This window comes from Rhincodon typus, chromosome 26 (genome assembly GCF_021869965.1).
Source record: "Rhincodon typus isolate 14 chromosome 26, sRhiTyp1.1, whole genome shotgun sequence".
Lineage (NCBI taxonomy): Eukaryota > Metazoa > Chordata > Chondrichthyes > Orectolobiformes > Rhincodontidae > Rhincodon > Rhincodon typus.
The window spans coordinates 11,052,590-11,064,012 of record NC_063357.1 but is presented as its reverse complement, the minus strand read 5'-3'; the positions used below and the strand labels follow the sequence as shown (position 1 = coordinate 11,064,012).

Genomic DNA, 11,423 nt, shown 5'->3' with positions numbered 1-11,423 from the left:
CTTTTGGCTCGCTGCTGCCCTTTTGGCTCGCTGCTGCCCTTTTGGCTTACTTACCACATGGTGCTATCAATAAATTTACTTACCACTTCATTTTACTTGTACTGCAGAAAATATCTCTCAAGCAGTGCAGGTTAACTCTATATCTGTGATATTTCTTCATTCATGCTTTCAGTAGTTATATCTTGTAACGACAAGCCTTCATGTTGGTGTTAAGAACAGTAAATAGTGTGCAGTATCTGTATATGGGGCACTCTTGGATCTGGAAGTAACGAGAAGGAGTTGTTATGGACCAGACCAAATCACCTCAAAATGTCAAGGAGATAGCCTAGACCCTAACTTTTCTCTTGTTTATAGGTAAGCAGAAGGCTCAGTGTTCCAGATGTGAGTTGATTGGTCCCACTGCTAGACTTTAAGCAGAACACAATTTATTCTTACACTACAGTTAAAATACAAAAAAATTGGCATAACTTTAACTCTATTAAAACAAATAGTAAAATATTATATTATTCAACTACTGCTATCAACCGTTCCAATACAGCAGCATCCCATAAATACACTCTTGGCAAGGCAAATTCAGCAAAACAGATTTCCTTCATTTGCTATCTCCTCCAGTCCAGGAGAAAAGAGAAACTGCAAGAATGAATCTAGCAGCAGAGAGAGCTGTATCTAGCAGTTTCAACTCCAAAAACCCCAACTTCAACAACTGAAAGCAAAACTAAAACCCTGGGACTGAGAGCCTGTCTCTGCGCACTCATGATCCTTTTATCTAATTTTTAAAAACCCAAAGCTCTTTGCTCTGCTTTCTGTGTAGCAGACATATCAACATCAGATTAACAACGCCACTCTTCAAGAGAACAGGACAGAACAAATCCCTCTTAAAGGCGCATATTGTCACAGAATGTATCTGATCATGCATTGTAAGTGTAAAATAGAAGAATGTTGTGGCTGATGACCAAGAAACTGTATTCTGCAATCTCTTATGGTGAATAGTTGTTGTATGGGATCCTTGAAGTATGATGAGAAATCACTTGTTCTAGCTCTGAGAGTCCTGAATATATTGTTGCCTTTCACACTCTCTAGGGTAAGAAAAATTGTTGGAAAAAGTTCCAATGTAATGAATGACAAGCTTCAAAACTGTGGTGCATGGATTTAAGGATGGTCATCTGTGATAGTTTGTAGGCTGTGCCACCAGAACCAAGAAACAAGTTAGATTAGCCACTACGTAGCTACGTGGCTAGGTTAGTAAGGATTATAATTGCATCATAACGGTTTGTCTGTTGTTGAGAGATTGAATAGAAAATTTCAATAAGTTGATGACTGGCTGGGGGAAGAAAGGACAAGGTGTTAGGACCACATGAATGCTTTACAAATAATTAGCAAAATCTGCACCCCTGTTATTATCTGAATGCAATTATCAGGTAGTGAAGTATGTGAGGTACAAAATTAGAGAGCAGTGAGACAGTCTTTGGGATGCCCGTAGACTTGACACAATACCTCCATAATTTTAGTTTCATGTAAGACCTCCTGATCAAGAGGTCAGTGAAATACTTAGATGTGGTTTGGTAAGTGGAAATGAGCAAAGATTTGAGGGGCCACGTCTTACTCCACAAAATGATTGCTTTTGTTGATATTCTTAGGATGCAAGACAGTTTTCAGTTTCAGTAATGATTTTGATACTGTTCTACAAAAGCAATTTATCCACAAGATAGAATTACATGGAATAGAAATTATGCTTCTGAGTTGAATTGAAAATTAACCAAATCAGAGAAAGTAAAAGACTGTTGATCTGGTAAGGACTTAAAATTGGAGAGCCATGAATGTTGATGTCACCATAATTTTTCTGAATTAGGATTCTATTCAGCATCCCTAAAGTAAGTGTTTTCTTTTTAGTACAGTTTCATAACCATCACTCGTTTTCCATTACATTGACTAAGTGGTTATTGTTCATACCAGTCTCCGGCTATTTAACTAAAGGATGCATTAATCGCATGATCTTTATGCATTCGTGTAGAGGTCGCTGGATTGTCATAAGTTCTGGAACTCTGCCAGATGTTCCCTTGGCCTTTTTTGTGAATTAGTCTTTCAAAATGTTAAGATTTGATGTGTATTTAATATTCTCATGTAGATTTATGAACTTGTATCTGGATTTTTCACTCTATTCACGGTATAGGCTTGATGAGTAGTTTTGATAGTATTGTTGTATGCGCTAACCTGTTTAAATTTACTTTCCTGAATATTTCCTCAGTAGGCCTGTCTCTTATTCTTTGCGTTAATTAGACATTACGCTCTGCTGCTTTGTAATTTAGATTTGAGTTTATTACATTAAGCCACTTACTTTCTGCATCTGACAAACTAGAACATTGAATTTGGATTTTTTCCAACTTTATGGAGAAGTGGTAAATTCAACATTCATATTTTCATCTTATTAAACACTGCTGGTATCCAAGTTACACCACCTGCAATTAATGATTTGCGATTTCCAAACAACTGATGATCATTCAAACAATGAGGTGTAATGAGTTGTTTCCTCATGATTCCAGATAAGATAACATGTTTTCAGATTTTGCCAATGTGGACTTTAACTGCAAGCATTATGAATCAATTCTTCAAATTCTGTCAGCATTTACAAGTAAGAGATTCCCTTTCCTTCCCAGGACAGAACTATTTGATGCTAAAAAGCAATAATAAAAATGTCTTCGTGATTTCCTCCTAGGCTTTTGCAACACACTTTGGGTGAAGTTAGATATGTTGTGGGAAAAAAAAGATGAGATTTGAGTAATGTTGTCCAAGGATTTGTTCTTCAGTCTGAACATTTGACCATCTGCTATTAATGTAACAGAAGGTTCTGTGTTCAAGTTTGTGCTGACACCGAGGGGTAGTAAATACTAAAAATGGGGAATAGGAAGTTAGAAGTCTTTGGGAAAAATTGGAGAAGATAGAAGCCACTCCATTTGGACCTAAAAAAAAAACTTAAATTCCTGTCTAAATGATAAGTGATTGTTGAGGAGCCAAGAGATTTAGCATGCACTACTGAAGGGGGTACATCTCAGATTCATTAGTGATACTGGACCTTCAGGAGTTGAATTATGAAAAGACTCATTCAGCCCTGTAGCCCTCCAAGATCTCTGCACTATTCTAGATTGATTTCATAGTGTGTCCCTGGCTTTCTTGGTCTCACCAAATCTGCTACCTTGGCTCAATGCTTTGCAGTTTCCTTCCTTTGAGTTAGGCTTTTGACTAAGATTTTGGTCACTTGTCCGGATATCTCCTTATCTAGCATGTAATTTGGGAGGCTTTACAAAATTGAAGGTGCTGTAAGTGCAAGCTGTTGGAGGAACTTTGTAATATAAATAGAGAGATCATTTCTTTTTGTAGAAATGAATAACAAGGAGATAACTTAAAATTGGAAATCAGACATGAACAAAGTCAAAGAGCAATTTTTTTTTAAACAGAGTACTGAAATCTAGAATGCATGCTAAGATGACTGGGATCATAAGTTGTTCAAGGGATATGGAACAAAAGTGGGGTCAGATTAGTTGAGGCATTGCCAGCTGTCATCTAATATATGGACAAAGTAGATGTGTGAGGGCTGAGTGGCTTTTAATGTTCATGTGTCACATTTAACTATCCAAAAGAGAGACCTCATGAACTCACTGCATCCAAAGGTGATAGAAACTGAGATTTTCCATGACTTGAAAAGGAAGTAGGAGGAAGTTAACAAGGCTACGGGAATAAAGCACAGCAATGAGTTTGACTGATTGTCTTGGTAAAGGCCCTGCATGGACCTTGCCATAAATGAACCACTGACTCTTAGACATTGATTTAACTAAGATTTTTTCATATTCTCTTATGTCCAGCACCTCTAATTATGTTTATTGTTTAGTTATGCCTCAAGGTATTTCATGTTAGTCAATTGTTTTAAACTGCAGATGAACCTTGCAAGTGACCTTGATGATCTCTAACATACTGCCATTTAGCAACATTTAATTTACCCTGAAATTGATAGTCTAGGAGCCAAGAGTGACTGCTAATATTTATATCTTGCTGCCCTCTGCCGAAAAATGAAATTATCTAATTTGCCTAGGGCACCTGTAATCTGCAAATACTTGAAGTTATTCATTATATTCTTTTTACGGCATTAATGGAATAATTATTGTGACTCTAATTGGTCACGCAGTATAATTACATTATTTGCTCAAACATTTTTATTTTGAACATGGGTGAGGATGTATGCTGTCAGATTTTTGTTCTACGGCCATGTTTGTGTATTGGAGCACTGATTTGTAGTTTTGAGGTGAGTTTTTGATAGGAGATTACCATACCAGTGGTTTGCATAGGCTACTTTAGTGCTTAATTCATCACTCTGGGCATGATTTGATCTTACCTGGTGGAATTAGATGTGACTCCAACCAACTTCCAGTTCTTGCAGCCATGATAAATTAACATTCATAGCAGGTTACCTGATGCCTCTGCCATGATAATAATGTGATTGAAATCTTGACTCGTGTTCAAAAGCTGTTCTTTTTTTAAAGAAATAAGTCAGTTGAACAACATCTCCAATCTTTTACTTTTGGTTGAATCCTTAATTTTCCTTCTGTTATCACTGGACTCACTATTACCCACACACGCATCCATATTTCCATTTCTAAAGCTGTTTTTAAGAAAATCAGCTTTTGTTGTGGTGCTTCCCTTACTTTATGAAACTATAAAGCCTAGAACTGTCCTAAAACATGAAATCTATTTTCATACCTGGAAGTGTTCTAGTAATTTGTGCATTCTTGAATGAGGAGCATGTTTCTCGATTGGGTAATGTTTCTTTTGCCATTTGTCTTGTAAGCCATCTACACCTTTTTATTTTCATTGATTAGAATTATTGATGTTACTGTGACTCTTGCCTTTTGTATTTTCCTTCCCGGTTGCCACATCTGCTATGCTGTACCTGCACTCCCCATTGCATTGAACCTGAGGCTAGATTGCACCTTTTTTTTTTGCTATAGTTTTGAAAATAACGGAAATAATTGGTATCTGTTCCAGCTTGCATAACTTAATCACTTCCTCTCGTTTTATATCTGTTGTATTCTTTAACTCATGTATCATTCTTTGCAGTAGTCAGTCATATCGCACGGAAACAGATTCTTCTATCCAACTTGTCCATGCTGATTAAGTTTCCCTAACTACTTGCCTGAAATTGGCCTATAATCCTTCCAAGCCTTTCTTATTCAAGTACTTACCCAAATGTCTTTTAAATGTTATAACTGTACCTGCATCCACCACTTCATCTAGAAGTTCGTTCCACACACGAACCACCCTCTGTTTTAAAAAAAGTTGCCCCTCGCACCCTTTTTAAAACTTCCTCTCATCTTAAAAATATGTTCCTTAGTTTTGAACTTAGTAACCTTAGGGGTAAAGACTTTTGCTATGACTCCATGTCTTTGGCTTTGATGGCCACACAGCCTGCTGCAGGGACATTGCTCTGGTGGTGGAAAAATTGTGCAGAGACCACAAAATTGTTTCTTATCGATACCTTAACACAAATTGGTTGCCTGCATCCTTGGAACAGGCAGATAATCGGCTTCTCATCCTTATTCCCTGGAAAGCTTCCCAATGTCTAAGAGTCATCCTGCTATAGCTCCCCTCCTATTTTCCCTGCATTTAAGACCAACACCAAACAACAAAATCTAAGAACTGCGGATGCTGAAAATCGGAAGCGAAAAGAGAAATTACTGGAAAAACTCAGCAGGTCTTCCATCTTTGGAGAGAAAGTAGAGAATATTTCAGGTCCAGTAATCCTACATCAGAACCTGCTGAGTTTTCCAGCAATTTTGGTTTTTGTTTCTAAGACCAACACCATGGGGCTGGGAAAATTTGTCACAATGTTTCAAGTCAAACTGTGGAAAGCAACAAAGCAGAATCCCTCTTGACTTTATAAACCTCTCCAAGGTGACCCCTCAACCTCCTATGCTGCAGTGAAAAAAGTCCCGACCTGTCTATATTCTGTGTTCTGTCCTTATAACTTAAACCCTCCATTCCTGGCATCCCGGTAAATCTTTTCTGAACCCTTTCCAATTCAGTAATATCCTTCCTATAGCAGAGTGACCAGAACTGCACGTGATACTCCAGAAGAGGCCTCACCAAAGTACTGTATAACCTCAACATGTTATCCCAACTCCTATACATTAAAGGCCTGAGCAATGAAGATAAGCATGCTAAATGCCTTCTTAATCATCCTGTGTCCCTGTGATGCAAGTTTTGAAGCATTAGGCTTAAAAAGTTAAGCTGGACCCCTAGGTCTTTCTGTTCTGCAACACCACATGGGGCCTTAGTGTTAATTGTATGAGTTCTGCCCTTGTTTGACCAAAATGCAATACCTCGCATTTATCCAAATTAAACTCCATCTGCCACTCCTGAGCCCATTGAGCCAAATGATCAAGATCTCTTTGTAATCTTAGGTAACCTTCACTATCCACTATACCACCAATTTTGGTGTCATCCACAAACTTGCTAACAGTGCATCCTATAGCTCTTAGACTTTCAACTGTATTTCATGAATTGAGAAACATGTATTTGATAACCGTACTTTGTTTGGAAGATGTCTTCTGGTTAGTGTTGATCTCAGTGATGCAATGAATGACATTTTTGGCCTTTTTTAACCCCTGGTTTTCTTCCACAGATTTCCACAAGACGGGTCCATTTGTCGTTACTGGAAGCGTAGATCAAACGGTAAAGGTCTGGGAGTGCCGCTGATAGAGATGATCTTCTGTTTTTTTTTCTCCTCCTTCCCCTTCTTTCCCTTTCCAAATAATCCAAACCCACGTTGCCACTCTTCTCTCCCCCCCCCCCCCCCCCCCCCCCCCCAACCCCACCCCCACCAAACCCCGGATGCACTCAGTTACCATGGTTACCCATCGAGCTCTGTTTAATAACTATTGTCCTTTCATGTAAATTATTCTGGATGTAGATTGAGCTATTAAATGTTACACAAAAGTATTCATGCATGGTGAATCCGAATTGTATACTGTAAATTACATACGTTGTCTAGAAGTACCATAGGTAAAAGAACAAGGGCTAGCATTGGTCATATTAGACCTGGAAAGCAGAAGTTGATTGGATAATTAGGGCACTGACTATGACTGAAATTAAATCAACAGTTATTGGAAATGGTCTTTATTTTCATCATCGTTGTAATATAAAGCACAAACAGTGTGCAGATTCTGTAAACCTTGAATCACTTTGTGTGGTGCTAGGGTTCATTTGAGGAGTGTGTAGCTGTTGTCCATAAATTATCTACCAATCTGTTAGCCCGTATAAATGATTAGAACCACGAATCCAGTGAATGTGATTACATTGGATGAATTCTGAAGATAACTGTTCGATCTCCCACTTAGGCTGGGATTAACATTCATAGATAATTATATTTAAAGTTGGCTCACAAAATATGTAATAAATGAGACTATTTAACTTTTTAAGCCTACCTGTCACTCTCTTTCCCAACCTTGAAATGCAGTAACAATAATCAAATGCGGGGCATATTGGTGACTGCAAAAGAAAACATGCTTCACCCATTCAGACCCTGGAATGATAACTGCAGGTGGTTATATTGTAACTGTACTGAGAATCAAAAAGTATTTTCTGGGGTGTGTACCATCCAAGAATTATATTAACTGCAAAACACTTCAAATAGTACTATATATGAGCACTGCTAAGTCTGTTTTAGTGCACATTGTTACATTTGGTTGGATAGTACATTAGCCTTAAATCTGAAAATTCAAGTGGATACTTAGTTTACTTTAAGAGCAAAATTGATGTTGGTAATGATGAGCTTTGTAACACCATTTCCCATAATAGACGCATTGTGTTCATATGTTTTAGAAAGATATTTTAGTGACAATAATTCATGCCATGAAAAAGCCACTAAATATGCAGCACTTTTAACTCAGATACCCAGTCATTTTAAACTGAACATAATTTGTAGATGTCTAGAAAAAAACATGCTGAAAGCTTTTGTAGCAACTAGTGCCATTTATTTTAATAGTTCTTTTATTTAAAACATATGAAAACCTTGTGCCTAATCTGGTCAACACACCCTGCTTGAAGCAGGGGCCACTTATTTTATGAAGGATGTACTTTACAACTTGAAATATTAAAAAGAATTTCTAGGACAGAATAGTGTCAGTGTTTTGTTGAAGGCTACTCTGAGCATCTATCAATTCAGATGGTACTTTAGAGTAATGAATAATTAAAAAGTCCCTCTGCTTTCTTTTGTAGTAAAATGTGCGACATACTTTTTTTAAATAAAAGTTTTGACTTTAAGCCAGGAGTCCTACTTATAGACTGTCCTTGAAATTATTTTGAAAATTCTTTTTATTTGATTTTTTTTTTGCACAAAGTCAACAGCAACCCCCATCCCACTTTCTTGGTACATTTATAGAATGCCTTTGGTTAAAAACTTTTCGCCTGGAAGAAAAATAATGTATAGCTTAAAGGAACCAATGTTGAAAGAGAAATAAAGTGCAACTGAAAATTTTACGTCAGCACTGGGAATTGCATCAAGTTCTGCTTTGTCGTGTCCAATCAATGCAATTTCTTGTTCATTCTGGAGAGTGTGCAGTAATGTTTTGTGAATTCTGTGGCCGCCTGCCATTGTAACTTGTGCAGTTCAATAGCAGTAACAGTAGAACAGCCAGATAATTCGAGCATGACAGATCTGTAAACACAGCATCGATTCTGGAAAGAATAATATGCTCATTAGTGGGTAATTCACAGCTGCTGTAAATTGCTTGCAGTACATGAAATAATATTTTAAACTGAGTAACAAATGCAGAATAATAATTTATAGCTCATAGGGTTAAATTCCCAGTTGCCAATCACATGTCTAATGAAGTTGGCCTTGACAAATGAGCTGCACTGTACGTTTTGTACACTTATGCTTTTATTCAGAATGTATACTTGTGACTTCCTCTTTCCTAAAATCCACAATACACTGGTACCGCAAAGAAATCACACCTTCACAAGCAGTTCAAACACAAAACCTTTATCAAGAATCTAAATTTAAGTGTATCATAACTAGAATTTCATAAGCTAATGGTTTCGTGTTTCCATATTTGTTGCAAATTGTGCTGTCTGGTTTCAAAGAAAATCTGAAACCTGGTGATTTGGACTGTAGCATCTATTACTTACAAAAGATACTGTAATTCTACAAAGGGTGACATGCCAAAAATGTATTTTCTCAACACTTCCATGTCTTCTGTTGCAGCTCAGGTTATTCTACATATTCCATTTTAAGCTTCACCATAAATTAGCAATTTGAAATATAACATTTTCATGTCTAAAGGTCATATGACATCAGCCTACTGTTATTTCTTCTGGCAAATAGATTTCAATTCTAGCAATTGTAGTTGACGCAGTTGAATTCCAGATTAAACATTGTGACAAAGGTGCCCTTAACTGTTGTAGCAAAACGCATTTCTTTTCTTCCCTTTCTTATCCCATTGTAAAATACTCATCTCAATTTGCATAACTCTTCAGTGACTTCAAACTTCATTCAGAAGCAATTTTGCTGCTTTCAGGATTCAAAATATACCATTGCATGGACCTGTAATAGGCAGTAAATGCTTATTATGATCAGTCTCATGTGAAGCCTTAAAATGAAAGTCCAATCAACCAAGTAAAGTACAGGCAGCTTAAGGGGCTGTGGCTCTGTTAGTCAGAAATATCCAGTCACATTTCAGTTGTTTTTGCTGGTAACGTTTTTTTCAAAGCACTTTTCTGTCAAAGTTAGCGTACTTGACTGACAGTGGCACTCCTGTTAGATGCTGTGCAACTGGAGAATGCTGGCACATGTATCAATAGTTATGATTTAGTGGTACGGTATTGAAGTTGTGGTGCTGTAAGGAAGTTGAAACAGTAGCTGTGGTAGCTCAGTTTAGCGTGTTTGTAACTATTTTAGCTTATTTAAAGTGTTAAAAAGAATTCTGAATTAGTGCTATATCTTGAGGCCGAAAGAGCTACATTCATATGTTTTTTTACACCAATCTAACATCTTTATAGCCTGCTTACATGTGGAACACAGTTTGCTCCTTTTAGGAGCAGATAGAAGTTTTCAGTAATAAAATCCACTGTCTTGACCAAAATTACTTTTGCCTTTCCATTTTATAATCCAAAAATATGTACATAGGAAGCAATCGTTTTAATGAGGAATCTGCTCTTAAATGGAGTAACCTGTATGTTCACGTGCTAACTAAAAGCATAAACAAAATCATTTTTAAACGCATTACACATTCTCAAAATGAGCCCTTAAATACCGATGTGCCCCGTTCCGAATCATGGGTGACTTTAATATAACCACTTCAATAAATATTGGTTGAAAACATCTAGTATGATTTGGCCTTTGTTGAAGTTGAAAAGAAAACTTGTATAGCATCTTGCACTTTAAAATAAGAAAAACCGTCCTGCTTTCTTCAGTGCGTGTATAGTGTGACCAATGCTATGTCCAAGGCACTAAACAAACCTAGTAGCTAGCAAGTGTAAGGGGCTATGGAGCACTGTAGTTTTGAAAGCTTGGTTATAGACTCACCAAGCCAAGTCTACTGTCAGTATCCTGCTTCTCCTATTTGCCTCTTCCTCCTTTTGTGAATTGCCTGGTTCAAACTCTTAAATGGCCATTCCCACTGCAGCCATTTTTAACCCTTCAGACTCTGTTTTGTCAGCTATTTTACTGGCTGTTAATTGACCTTTGCCATTCCCACTGTATCATGTGATTGGCTGCTTTCTAGTCCTGCCTTTACCCTCCGTGTTCCCAAGGTGTTCCAGACGACCAGTAGTGAACCTCCAAGTAGACGTTGTACTCATCACTGACACTATGGCAAGAAGTAATTTTACAAGCAGAAGCAGTGGGTGCAATTATACGTACCAGGACTGTGAGAAGATAATTGAGCTATTGACACAGTACAAGCAATCAGTTAAGGAATGTATATACTGCTGTGTGTTTTACAGTAAGATTTGTTGCTATCAAACTGTGTAAAACAAGATTTATTCATGTTTTCTGCATATTAAAATCTTAATGTACCAATTGGTAAAGACTATTAAAATGCATACAAAACTGCTGTGTTTTTTCCTTCCTCGTGTGATCGATTTTTCCAAACTAATTGTTTAAATATTGATACTGACACTTTTACATCACTGGCCAACTTGCTAAATCTGGAAACATGGCACTTTTTAACAACGTGGAGTTTGTGGAATTAAAAAATGAGACTCCAGTAGGATTCCAGTCTTGTAAGAAAATTGCTGTTCAGGTTGCTAGGCTCTGCAGCATGTTCTTCACTGTGAGGGATGTTTGGAATTGGGAGGTCAGTGATTATGAATTACTCTATACCTGTGTGTGTGTGTATAGATTGCCTCAAAAATTACAGCACTGCAGGTATATG

General features: G+C 37.2%; 1 protein-coding gene across 1 annotated transcript in view; it reads left to right on the top strand.

Annotated features, from left to right (window-relative positions):
• Nucleotides 1-11,098, top strand: part of LOC109919258 (lissencephaly-1 homolog) — a 34,640-nt gene extending 23,542 nt beyond the window's left edge. The window contains exon 9 of the mRNA XM_020519243.2: nucleotides 6,671-11,098. Coding sequence (XP_020374832.2) covers nucleotides 6,671-6,744 — 74 coding nt within the window. The 3' untranslated portion in view covers nucleotides 6,745-11,098. The remainder of the gene's footprint in view (nucleotides 1-6,670) is intronic.
• Nucleotides 11,099-11,423: the final 325 nt, after the last annotated feature.